The following is a 13,809-nucleotide window of genomic DNA, read 5'->3' on the forward strand; positions in this document are numbered from 1 at the left end:
AGACTACAATTATGTAAGCATGACACAATTTTCTGGGACAAAAATATGGAGCACATTCAGCATTTCATTGCCCATCAGGAGCCTCAATCCATACGTAGGCTGAAGGTCAACTAAACTTGGTAGGTAGCTGGTTGTAACAGGAACCAAAAGCATCTGGATGTGATGGTGGCACTCCTTCACCTCGTTAGCTGGATGAGTTGTCTAGTCCTGGAGCACATTGTGCCTAGGTTAGAACATACATTTGCAGTAATTTACAGATATATGTGTGTGTGTGTGTGTTTACTTCTTACCAAATATTTCTATACTGCCAAATCTGCTTAATCTAAACAGTTTTCCCCAAGTATGGAGTAGGAGATTTTTTTCTGGTCATGGGAAAGTAGCTCAAGCCAAATGGATGCAGAGTAGAGTTCCAACAAAGCAGGGAGTGATTTACTAAATACAGACTAAATACAGTGATTTATTAAATACAGACACAAAGATGAGTGGCTGTGTGACAAACCACACAAGCTAGGGAAGCCACGTACGCTGTGGGGATTTCATCGCTTACTTGGGATACTACAACACCCAGTCACTAGCAAGAGTTATCTTTTTATCTCTTCTCCAATGCTGCTGCATGCACATTTTTTAAACAGGGGCTACTAACCGTTTTGTGAGCAGTTAGGGTTTTTTTAAAACTTATTGTCTGGATCTGGAAAAGCAGAGCTGCTAGCTTTGCTGGGAATGGTGTTTCTCACAGGTGATTCTCAATAAACAGACTCACTCGTGCTGTCTTAAAAGTAGTAGGCACGCTATATCCACACGCACCTTCTATATCCACACAGACCTTATCCCTTTTGTGGCTCTATTGCACTTTGCTTCCCCCTAACAATTTCTTTTCATTGACCTCGCTGCAGCCAGTGAAAAGAACCTCAAGCAAGAAAGCGGACACATTTATGATACACAAAATAATAAAGATATTTCTTGTATTCTTGGACAGATAAAGAATCCTTATGGCCCCCACAGGCAGCTGAGGAAATACTTTCAGGCACAAATATTATCAAAGGGTTTCTCCTGATGCTCCTTCCCCAGTTCTGGCCTACAAGGAACAACAAGCGTGGGGGTGGTATGTGAGGAGTTGGACCATGTTTCAGCGCTGTTGATACACCAAGCACACGTGGCGTAGTGCACATTTCAGAGCTCTAGGAAGCATAAAGGCACCCCAGCTTAGTTCCTGATAAGGCTGAAAATTTTGCTGGTATTGTTATTCAACATCAACTGCTCTGCAAACACAAGTAGGGAAGCCTTCCTCAGTAAAATAGAGGGTATAAGACAAGCAGAGCTTTGAATATCTCGGCCTGTGAAACACTTGACTGCTGTCTTCATCTGCCTTTGCAGGGAACACATCTAAATGCCTACCCTTAAAGGGAAGTCACTATTTTAAGGACTTACTCTGGCAGCAGCATGATGGGAATTTCTAGCAAACATGTTCACCATAATGTAAAAATTTCAAGGATAAAGTTCAGATGCAAAAGGGGAAAAAAAAAAGTTACATAAGGTACATTTCCTTTGTGCCAGGTGGTAGGCAGGAAGGCTGTAAGCTTCATCAGTCTGAACGTCACATAACTCTGCCCTCCTGCACACTGCCATTGCCACCAAGTCCTTCAGAAATAAAGGATCAAAAGGAAATAGTATCCTTTTCTGCTGATCACCACACCAAGCACATGGACTTTTCAGATTTGAGGGTTTATGAATTAGTTTCTTTGAATGCCTTTAAAATCAGCATGATATATAATGTACCCAGAAGAGAGCAGCATTAATGCCCTGTGAAGGATAAACTGGGTATTATCTATTTCCAAACTGTAGGCTGGTTCATCTTATCAGTTGCAAGATGGGGATGCAATTATTGTTACAAATTAGCATTGAAATTTAGGAATTATTTCTCAAAATCGATTAACATTCTAAGTAGCTTCCTTAACAGGAGTTACGTCAAATTTCTTAATAGGAGCCTTTGTGTGAAACAGGCATAAATCTGAGTGAACCACAAAGTTGTTATACTTGTATTAGAGCAACAGAAACTGCATATAACATTTAAGGCTTGCTGACAGTAAAAATGCACCGTGGTATACACAAGGCTACCCTTGATGCACTGCAGATGTATGCTTAATTAATCACAGAAACAATCTGCTGTTTGCAGGGAACTTTTTACAGATCCATTTTAAAAGAAACATGCACAAAAGAGCCTGGCCTTGTCAGGTGAAGTATAACCCTCTCACCAAACAAGGCTGCGGCTTCAGGATTTTGGGGGAGAAGGGTGTATTCTGCCTAACTGAGGCTTCCTTCTTCTCTTCTGTGGGACAGCATTGCCTCCTTCTATTCACAGCTCTGCCAAGGATTTTCCGTGCGACTTTGACCGAGTCACTGGGGCAGAGCTGTTTGCAGAGCGTGCCTCTGCCTACGCTCCGCCAAGGCAACGCTGGCGGGATGTCAAAGCACAGGCTTGGCACAGGCACCGGCTGGCTCTCCCCAGGCTGGTTTGTAATCAGGTTCCAGTCCTGCCAGTACCCGAGCGTGTTCGTGACGCCGCACAGTAATTTGAGCAGGACCACCCTCCTGCAAGAGAAGCCCTACGCTTGCTGTAGCACAGAATTTTCCCACCAAAAAAAAAAAAAAAAATTTTTTTTTACTGAACAGTCATGAACTTTTACAACCCTGTGATGGCAGTTAAACCAAGTACAAATCTCTGTATTTTTTCCCTGCTGTTGGAGCCAAACTACTTCCACATTTCTGTGTGATTGCCTTTGATCCTGCAGAGAGGAGGTAGCTTTCTTGAGGAGCATGCTGGGAGGGAACAACTGTTGATCTCCCTTGTGAAATCCCATCTGTTGTCTTCAGCAACTCTTACTCCCTGGCTGAACGAGATAATGTTTCTCCAGCAGTAGCTGTAATTTTCTAAGCACTTTGCTGGGTGCAAAGTCAGAACTTGATTCAAAAAGGACAAGCAAGGATATATTTTCCCTCTCTCCCTTCTGTTAAGCAGTATGTTACTTTGCTGGCAGTCCGGTAGGGCAGAGCCCGTGTGGGTTTCGGGGTTTGTTGGTCATCTCTGAAGATGAAGAGCCATGTGCTAATGTTAGAGGTGGGTTCTGGAAACGGGGAAGTCTTTTTGGGTATTATTTTGGGTATTATTACTCTTATGTTTTTGACACCCTGCCATTTATTAAATCATATTTAAATGACTTAGTTTATGGTGGAAACTAAGCCAGCACAAGCTAAAGTTGGTAATATTTCAATGTCAAAAAGCATTGACTTTAATGAATTATTTGGGAAAATTAAATGGAAGAGCATGAGGATTTGGGGGAAAAAAGCCCAAACCGACCAAGTGAACTTAAATACTAATACAACCACCTCTCCTCCTTGGTTATGGGGAAAATTCCTTAGGTTTGAAGGGCCATACCTGAGGCCACTCTCACCCTACGTTAGTGAGACATTTCCCCCGCACTAAAATACTTGCATTTTTCCCAAGACGTGACAGAACTGTGAAATACACAAATCTAAAGCAGTATCAGAACGGATCAACATCTGTCTGCCGCCGAGGTGCCCGGGCCTCCCCCCGAGACCCCCTCGCCCGGCGACGCGCAGTGGAACGGAGCGGGGGCCGCGCAGGTTAAGCAGAGCCGCGGGAGGGGGCTGTGTGGTGTGTGTGAGACCGCCCCGCCGCCGCCCGGCCCCGCGGCCGGGGAGCTGCCCTGCCCGGCGCCCGGCCCTCGGCCCCTGGCATGGGAGGCGGGACCCGGCGGCCGCCTCCGCCCCTCGGAGGGCGGCAGGAGAGGTGAACTTGGGAACCGCTCCGTATGGGGCCGCGACGCTGCTCGGCCTGAGGAGATTCTCGCTCATCCCGCGGCCGAGGCGCCGCGCTCCCCGCCGGGGGGAGGCCGAGCGCGGACGGCCGATGGAGAGGAGAGAAGACGGGCGGGACTGGGCGTACAGGTAGGGCTTCGCTTCCCCCGCCCCGGGCCCGCGTGGCCGTCCCCCTGCCGGGACCCACTGCAGTCGCTTACCCGCTTCCACCTCGGCTCTCCCGGGGCGGTAGGGTCGCGTTTAAAAATGCCGCTTTTACAACTGTCCTGCGAATCTGCAGCATTCTGAGGGGGGCGAGCGAGGCGGGAGCAGGAGCGGTGAGTCCTAGCGTGTTTGGATTTTTCGGTAGTCCCTTACCCCTGCCGGTTGTCGTGCCGAGAAACGCGAAGGGCTGGGGCAGAGAGGAGCCGTGCTGGAGGGTGAATTTGGAACCGGTTAACCCGGGGAGAGCGATACGTTCCTCCCAGAGCGCCTGGGTTATGAGGGGGCGGCCGCAGGTAACGGCCGGGGACGGCAGGAGGCCGGCGGGAAATGGCCGAGGGGGCTGCGGGGGGGAGAGGCCCCCTCCCTGGCGGAAAGCCCCGGCACAGACCGGCAAACGGTGCGGCTGTTAACGCGAGGGCACCTAGGAGTAAGGATAACCTTCACTGCCTGGAGGCAGGTGAGGGAAGGTAACTTCCTTAAAACCGAACTTCCTGACTCGTTATTTTCCCTTTCTACCTCAGGAATGGAGTTGAGCGTGAAATTAATCTGTACTTGCAGCCTGGATAGTCGCAGTCATAAATATAAGATGTGTTTTTTTGTGGAGGTGTTAGGATTTTTGTGCATTCTCACATTGTGTGTCTTCAGAGAAACCTGTATCGGGGGGTTCAGTGTTTTTTACACCTGTGTGTTTTGTGTCAAATTTGAGGAGTACATGAATACAAAGGTGACTCTTCTACCTACCAGTTAGGTAATACCTATTTGAGGTCTGAACATTAAAATGTTCCTCTTCTGATTCATGCTTTACTACCCGTGACAATCCCGTGAGCCGGAGTTTACCCAAGGCTGTGCCGGTGTCGCTCCATGGGCAGACTCCTTCTCCATGAAAGAAATGGGCTGTGGTTTTGGAAGTTAAGCCTCGATGTCTGTCTTGCAAACTTTTCTGTGTGGACAGACCCCTCTGCCTGTTTAACTCCTACAAAGCCCGTGCTCTGTACGCAGGTGATAAATGGTGGGTATAAAGCGTCCTGGGAAGTTGCCATAAATCTCAATTAGCAAGGTGAAAATCTCAATTAGCAAGGTGACTTGATAGGTCAGGTGAAACCAGAATCAGACTTGCAGTTCTGAAACTCCATCAGTGCCATGCTGACTGAGATAATGTGATGTAAGACTGAAAAATTATTAAAGATAATAAAATAAGCAATTTTGGTGCTGCATATGAAGAAGGTAGATTGACACAGACATTTGTGGTTTTTTCCAAGCCATATACTTTCATGAAGATAATTTAAGAAATTACTCCTTTTAAAAATAATCTTTGTAAGTTGTCACACTTGTACTTTTTGTTGTCATTTTTCTGTTGAAAGTGAGTTCAGGCCATTTTTGAGCTGTTGTGCTATACCTTCATATTTTTCAACTGTTTGTCTGTATTGTGGAGAAAAATACCTGTGTGGTTATAATTTGGGTCAATTTTGCACAATCTGAAAACTCCTTACTTCCAAAAGTAGTGAAATCTGTAAAACCGACTGAAGAGTGCATGTTTAAATTCATTTACTTAAACAGCTTTGATATGCTAAATCGAGTGTAACAGTTTGTGTAAAGTAGGTTTTTGTTGGGAGGAGTGAGTTTTGAGCTTCTTTTAGAAATAGCAACTGGAAGTTATTTACAGCATACTTGCATATTTTTTTTTTTCAGCTGTAGGCATGTAGAAACATTTGTACAAGAATTCTTTTTTTATTTTGTAGGGTTGATCCATATGGGTTTGAAAGGCCAGACGACTTTGATTATGCATCCTATGAAGCATTCTTTTCCAGATATCTAGTGGTACTCACTAGAAGAGCAATAAAATGGTCCAAGCTCTTAAAGGGGAATAACAATATACAGAAGAGTATAAAAGGTGAGCTGTATATCTATTTATAGGTAAGAGTGTATTATGTTGGAACCAATATAAATCATACTAAATTGGTTTGTGGTTTTGAATGTTAAATACTATTTTTGTCTTCAGATGAAAAACAGTAGTATAAACAGTAAAAATGCATAAGCAAGTATGCTGCTCTTAGGGGGATCGTGGATTTGAGTTAAAGCTTACAAAGGGGTAATCCTTCTTTGGCATGTGCTATAATACCTTATTACATCTGTAACCCAGAGATTATGGCCACTGGCACTTCAAGATGCTGTTTTACAGCTGTTTGTTGTATTGTACTCTGCTCTGTGCCCTCTTTAAAAAGACGTGAGGTCATAGAGAAGACACTGTCTTGAACCCCAGGGATCAAGATGTTAGGGGTCTCAGTTGCTGACTCTTGACAGTTTTTTAGATTGCTGAGATTTTCTAGCTCTCCTTATCTTCCTTTTGCAAAATGATGTCCACTTCACAGGTAAAAAGGTGTGTACTGAGAACTGATGCTAAATGCCTTATGAAGTGAAGAAAGTAAAGTTAATGCAGGAGCTAATGCAACATGAGATAAAATGCCAGTGGAACTGTTAATGGCCAGGTCAAAAAGCAAGAAAACCTCTAGTGATGTTTTATCTTGCAGGAGAGACAGGGAGAAATAAATGGAGGGAGTCAGAAAGTGACAGGGAATCCTGTGAGACTAAAGGGGGTGTGTGTGTTTCCTCCTCGTTCTCTGGATTATTTTTTCGTATAAGCAGCTAAATTTTCCCTTTGTTCTTAATGATGCTATTCAGCTTGCTTTCTCTTGGGAGTCTATTTGAGTTGGGCACAGTTCTCGAAGTGTGTTAAAGAAAAGTGGGTAAAACTAAGCAAAAGTTTATCAGGCACTGACTGTAACATAGCTGAATATTTAGAGCTGTACTTCAGGTGCAGACTTTGACTGCTAATTCTGGTGGTTTTGTTGTTTGGGGTGGGTTTTTTTTCCTTGGCACCAAGAATGGGATGGCAACCAGTGAGACATTTTAAGTGTAACAGTGTGTTTAGTGTATGGATGTCCGTTTTATGCCTGAGGAATTCTAGAAAATGTAGGTTCGAGCTATAGCTGCTAACCAGAAAGTAGCTACTTCTACTCTCTTCTTTTTCTTCCAAAGGTAAAGAAGCTTTTGTTTAGGGTGTCAAGTTTGAATATAGTTATAACCGTGTGGTATTTTGAATTAGTGAGGATTTTGAGATTCTGCAGGATTTAGTCTTCTAGTTGTTGTGGAAAAATAATCTCAGGTTTTGATTCATCTCCTTCTCTTAAAATGTGTGAACTTTGACAGTGGCAGCCTGTAGGAATTTCTGTCAGTTTGTTACATTTCTCTTCCTTTGCGTTCCCTGTTCCAGCATTGTAGACACAGAATGCTACTGTGATACAAACAGTGTGAATGCCTTTGGTCTTTTTTGGAGCCAAAACTTTTGACCAAATCTCTCAACTTGTCCACCAGGCTTCGGTACTGATGGTCATGCTGCCCCACTAGCCACATAACAGCAGTAATAATTAATGTGGTTTTAATTGTTTCTAGTGGACTACTGTTTATGAAAAATGACATACCATAAATCCACTGAGTGGACACAGGCAATGGCTCTTGACTGTAGCGAGCCCTTGTGGGCTGGTACATCATCTTTGACTTTACTAACTTTTCCTAAAGGTACTTGGATTTGTAGACTATGCATTCTCATGTATATGTGTAATTATAAGGAGAGTGACTGGAATAAATGATGTTGAGGAAAGATAGTCTGACTGTAAATTCAAAGTTGTTACAATAAGCCTCCGTCATTATCCTCAACTTATACCTCAGGAGAGCAACAGTTTAACCTGTACAGTTACTGATTTTTGAATACTTCCCTTCTTATATCAGTATTAAGATTGAAGTATGTGGCATAACCACCTAGTATTATGTAAGCAGTTGTTTTGGTGCGTGCTTTATACTGCAAGATGATCCAGTGGTGATTTCCTTGCAAGCAGTCAGAGCAAAAGCTCTGCCTGGTGATACACTGAATTTCCCTCCTCCAGGACCTGATTTCGTTGCTCTGAAGCTTTGCTCAGGAGCTGTTCATTCCGATTAACTTCCCCTCTGCTGCAAGTTGGCCATAAGCTAGAACTGAGAAGACCATTTGATTTGCCACTTTCCCCCTCCCCAGAGGCAATAGCTGTATCTGTGAATCCATATCCTTATTTTGAGTTCTACTGGGGCCTTTTCAAAACGCATCCTGCTGTGAGTAGATGTGGGAGAGGCATTGTATGTGTGATATGTCAGTCATTCCACACCCATTTGTCTTTGCACATAGAGAAGCTCATAATTCCTGTCTGGGTGAACAGGAGGAAGTGATGACTTGTGTTAATTTTCCAGTTTGGAAATGTGGCATGTTCACATGCTACTGTGTTTGTCTCACATCCAGGGTGGTGTGTATGTATATAATTCTGTGCTACTGTAAAGAAAAATAGACTACATTTTAACAACAGTAATTAAGCAGTGTATCCTGTTGTTCTGGATTACAGCCTTCTGGCAGGGCGGGTCATGGGAATTTTGGCTGACGGTTCATTTTGCTCATTCTCCAGTCTCTTCTTTTTTGTGATTTTTGTGGTATTTTGTTTCTCCCTGTACCCTTGTTATCTTCACTGTCTCCTCTGCACATGTGAATTTTCAGTTAGTGTTCAGTCACTTGCCTCCTCTCGCTCTCTGCCACTACTGAGATCCCCTTAATTTTTGCTTTTCTCCATTCAGTTGCTATCTTTATGGGATCAAAAGACAGTTTTCTGCTGTGGCTTGTTTACAGGGTGGGCAACAGACTGACGTAATTGCCCGAAGTAGCTTAATTCTGACCAAAAGCGTGCTACATAAAAGAATTTGGCTGTAAGTGGATTAATGAAAACTGACCAGTAGCAGAAGGTGCTTTCTAGTCTTTGAGGCTGATAAAATACAGTGAAAGGTGAAAGTAATGGGACTAAACAGTGGCTGTAGCAGGACCGCTTCTGTTTCAGCCCAGGGGTTGGAGGAAGGAAGAATCATCTTAGTTTTCATGTTTGACTGTAACTTGAACATTTACAGTACAGATCTGCTTTGTTTCTTCTGTGATGTATTCATAAAATAAAACTTTCAATTCCTTGTTGTATGCTGGTTTTAGCTCTTTTGTAGAACTTTTACTCTAGGGTCCACGTTAGTTTCCTCAGCATTCAACAGTAATTGTTAATAACTGAAAAAGTAACTGGAAAGTGCAGATGCTTCTCAAAATCACACTCTTGTAATATTTTAGACAAGATAATTTTTGTTTTTAAATGGGGTTTTACTACATAAACTTAGCCTATGATGTAGAATGAAACAATGTTAATGTGGGGAAAAGGTAAATAGAACTTTATCTAGAAGTAAAAACCTGCAAAATTTTCATATTCTACCATTAAACAGGGACAGGCAGGTTTAAGGTGGTTTATTTATTTTTTAAGTCTTCTTACTATAAGTAATGCACACTATTGGAAAACGTTATTTTCTGTATATTTTTCTCTTGAGGTGACTTTAGTATTTATCAGCACTTCTAGACTACTACCCTATCATGCAGCTGGTTTTGTTTTGGTTTTTTTCTTTCTTGTAACAAGAAAAACGTATTAATAAAGTGTGACTCTAAACCTGCAGAAACTGGCACTAGGTGTCAGAAGTAAGGGAACTATTAAGACTGCTTTTGTTTGCTTAAAAAGTGATGTTTCATATTTTATTAATGAACAGAGGCAAAAATTTCATACAACGAAATATCTTTCCTACACATGTTTTAAAGCTTTGACTGCTTTGTGTACACTGTGGTTGTCCTGGGAGCAATTCTGCATGCGGATACTCAGGGCTTGGTGGTATTCAGCAGTGCTACTTTTGAGATCAAGCCCTTGGTTTACAATCGGAGTCAGATGTGTGATTGGAGACACATGTACAATCCAGCTTCATCTGTGAAAGCTTCTTAAATGTTACAGTGGGGGGATATTCTGCAGTGTGGACTGTTGTGGTCTTTTTAGTTCCTGAGGATAATGTGGAAGATGGCCTACAGAAAACAAAATAAATGCATATTTGTATAAAACAGTACAATTTTATGTATAGAATATGACATATAAAAATAATATATGTATATATAAAACAAATTAAATTGCAACTGTCCTTCTTTTCAAAACTACTTTGCTGCTTCTGTATGCCATTTTGCAGATCCTGGCAAGTATGGTAATGATGTGAGGAAGAAAAGCACCATGTAAAGGGCTTTTCCACTCCTCAGGGAGTGGGGGAGCTGGGGTAGGTAGTCACTTGGGGCGATAGAAGTCTCTGGCTGTCTATTACCATGAGAACAATGACACTGAGGAATAACGAGTGTATGCTATGCTGCAGGGCTGCTTTCCCCTTATGCCAATGTCAAAGGCTTATCCCTGCTTCTCTTGAATTTAATGTGTATTGTTGGATGTGGATGTTGGCTATGCTTTCAGAACTGACAGTTGTTCCAGAAAAAAATACCATTGGAATTATATGTTAGAATATGATAATCCAGTAATTTAGCCAGTAAGTTTGCTTCTAGAGACATTCGCAGGCTCATTTGAACATCTCTTCTTGTTGACCTAAATGGGACTGGTTCCTCATACTCATTCCTGCATTTGCTATGTCCATCTCGAGGATTTCTTGAGCATTAGAGGTTGGTTTTGGGTTTTTTCTTCTTGTAAAAAAGACGAAGTGGGGATTATTAAACAACTGTGGAAACAAGTAAATTATTTCCAGTCTGTCTAAAAGAAGGTTGTAGTTCAAGTTACTTTATAGCTGGAACAGTAGAGACTGTAAGGCATATTATACATTCTCATCAAAAAGCTAAACAAAAACTGTACCCTGAAGGCCAGATGTGTATTGCAAATGTCAAGGATAGGAATGTTTCTTTGAGAGGAAGTACCAGACTTTAGGTGGGTGAAATGCCCATTAGAGATGCACAGATCTCCCTGTTGATGCTGGGAAACCAGCTTTGGCTCCTGAAGGATAGGCAGCTGCAATTAGGTGGAATGCATTTAGAAGGCGGCTGGCTGGGTGGCTGTAAAACCTTGTTTCACTCAGCTGTTTTTTAAGGCCTTTAATTCAGGCAGCACATATCTTGAGTTACGGGTCTTTGTGACTGGATAAAACCAGGTTAGGAAATGATATTGTGTGTGTATGTGGGAGGAATAAAAATCTTCACTCTCATTTGAGTCCCATAGAATTTAGGGACGATAAGATGATACTCTAATTGATAGGATCTCATCCACTTAGTAAGAAACGTCTGATTCCTTTTTCAGTTTATTCTCCTTGGAAAAACCAGAAGGATTTCAAACATTTGGCTGTCTTTTTGGGTCAGAAGGGATAATGCTGATTCAAGATTCTGTATCAGTGAGCCGCATTGCCTCCTTATTAATATTTTTCATACCGTTCCCAGGAGGAAGCTGCTTTGGCTGTCATTAGCCTGATGCTTCTTCCTGCAATCTTGCATCCTAATTATGTACACTGAATCATTTGCTTAAAAAAACAAAACCCAAAACCTAAGCACACCCTGGTGATTAATATGATGCAGGAGATAAGAGCTACTTTAGAATTGAAAAGACTTCCCCAGTTATTCTAGGAAAAATCATCTGCTGCTCGCTCACATCTCAGCTCTTATTTAGACAGCAGCCACATATCTCATATTTCATTTCTGCTATGATTTCAGTGGTTAGGTGCTAAGCTGAAATCCTAGGGTTATGTTAACATAGCCATTTATGCTAAAGCATAACCAAGCAAATGGAAAGGGCTATCATGTCAGAGGCCATTAGTAATGTAGGGAAAGAAAAAGTCAGTGCTTGTCTGAATGAAAAAGGACAAAGATCAAGGGGAAACTTTGCTGTTCATATCTCCATCCAGAAAGGCAGGAAGAAGATGAAAGGATTCAAAATCCTAAGGGGGGAATAGAGGAGGGAGGAAAGTCTGGATCTGGAGATCTGTGTGGGGAGTCTGAGTGGCAAGAACTTAGGAGTGAATCTAAAATATACTATGTAGCTGAGAAGGAAATGCTTATCCTAAATGGTAGCACAGGAGAGAAAGCACAATAATCCTAATCAAGAGTTTTCCTATGACGACTTAACTTTCTGTTGCTCGTTTCCAAAAGAAAAATACCACTTTTTTTTATTATTTAAAAAAACCCCACAACCAACAACAAACACTAAACTTCTTGTTTTGCAGTGAAGAGATATATCAGGAAAGGCATCCCCAATGAACACCGTGCATTGATCTGGATGATTGTGAGTGGGGCCCAAACCAACATGGAACAAAACCCTGGATATTACCACAGACTGCTTGAAGAAGAGAAGAATGACAAGCTGGTTGAAGCAATCAAAACAGGTTATTGTCTTGATAACACTGTTTATCTGTGTTTATCTGTCCTATGTCCTTAAATGTTAGAGATCAAGTTATGTCATGGAAAACTTACATTTCTTTAGTAGCGATTTAAGTGCTGAATTAACATGTAAATTAGATTAGCCATAAGCTCTTTACCAGCACAGATCTTCCCAGGTTCATCATGTGGTCAAAAGCCTTAAGGAAGATTAGAAATTATTTGGGAAGGAACAACAAACAAACCAGAAAACATTATTATGTTGTCTCCTAAGTGACTGAAGCATTATAACTTTGTGCCATGAGACCTACCTTTGGGTCTGTTTCTCCCTACTTCTGTCCCAATAGGACACTGGAAGAGCAGCAGGGATGCTTGAAGACGTGGCACAGTATTGTATGAGGCAGATGAAGTATGGTAGGATTTCAGCTTGAGGAAAAAGCTGCTCATAGAGCTACATGAATTATAAATGATGTAGAGAGGGTGAATGGGGAACAATTATTTGTTTCTTGTAACATAAGAACCAATGACACTGAATTAAATTTGCCATGCTGCAGGTTTAGAAGAGCGTATCGCTGAATTGTGGCACTTGTTACTGGAGGGTGCTGCTGAGGCCAGAAGTATGAACTGATTTAAAAAGGAATTTGACAAGCTTGAGGGGTGGGGAAATTCACCTGATGCATTAAATCCTAAACACTAAATGTAAATACCTGAAAGGAGGGAAGCGTAGGAGGAGAAATACCGCTCCTCTACTAATCCAGTTTCATATGCACTGTCTGTGAACGCTGATCAGTGACCAATATTGGTGACAGGGTATTAGGGCAACCAGACCTTAGACTGGCCCTGTGGGTCTTTAAAAGAGGCAGTAGGAGAGGGCAGGCAAGTAGAAGTTTGATGTAACTGCTGTTTGTCCTGAAACTTTTCATCCTGCTGCAGCAGAGCTTCTGTAGAGAAGCTGATACTGGCTAAACTGCCCAATTAATGAGTCAAGAGTAGGGCAGTGCTCTGGACAAGCACAATGCTGAGGTTGTTTCGTTAGAACAGCAGGTGCAGTTGTTGTCTTTTTCATCTTGAAGAACCCAGATAGTTCAAGTTGGGGCTTTATGGACTTGTATTTGCATTGGATAATCATCTGAATGCTCAGTTTCCCCTCTGCCTCTCCCCCTAACAGCAGCACTGTGGACTTTTGGGACTACACGCCTTAGTAAGGCATTTTGGAGCATAAACTTTCATGTTCCTACGAATATGAAGACTAGCCAGAAATCTTCAGGCTCATATCCTGCTCAGAACGAGAAACAGTAAAGCTCTAACTTTATGGATGCAGAGGGAGCTACTGAGGTGCCTTTCCAAAGCCAGACTTGCTAAGGGCCCTGTAGAAGGAGCAACCTGTATCCAGTCTGGGTGCAATTGCTGCGAGAGGGAGTTGCAAACAATTTCTTTTCCAGTACTAGACAATGACATGAAGGGTCATATCATGACAGTAGGTGGCTTTTCAC

At 42.3% G+C, this 13,809-nt stretch overlaps 1 protein-coding gene across 4 annotated transcripts in view; it reads left to right on the plus strand.

The window, feature by feature from the left end:
* The first annotated feature begins 3,769 nt into the window (after nucleotides 1-3,769).
* GRTP1 (growth hormone regulated TBC protein 1) overlaps nucleotides 3,770-13,809 on the plus strand; it is a 40,247-nt gene continuing 30,207 nt past the window's right edge. For 2 of the 4 annotated variants that reach the window (XR_008573930.1, XM_054801874.1), the window contains exons 1-3: nucleotides 3,770-3,966; nucleotides 5,781-5,932; nucleotides 12,166-12,324. Coding sequence is in view for 3 of the 4 variants with exons in the window: in XM_054801874.1 (XP_054657849.1) it covers nucleotides 3,929-3,966; nucleotides 5,781-5,932; nucleotides 12,166-12,324 (349 nt within the window). In the remaining variant the exon portion in view is untranslated. Of the gene's footprint in view, nucleotides 3,967-4,988; nucleotides 5,051-5,780; nucleotides 5,933-12,165; nucleotides 12,325-13,809 lie in introns of those variants that run through there. The other 2 variants (XM_054801896.1, XM_054801887.1) reach the window with 2 other exon arrangements.

Source organism: Grus americana, chromosome 1 (assembly GCF_028858705.1).
Source record: "Grus americana isolate bGruAme1 chromosome 1, bGruAme1.mat, whole genome shotgun sequence".
NCBI classification, from domain to species: domain Eukaryota; kingdom Metazoa; phylum Chordata; class Aves; order Gruiformes; family Gruidae; genus Grus; species Grus americana.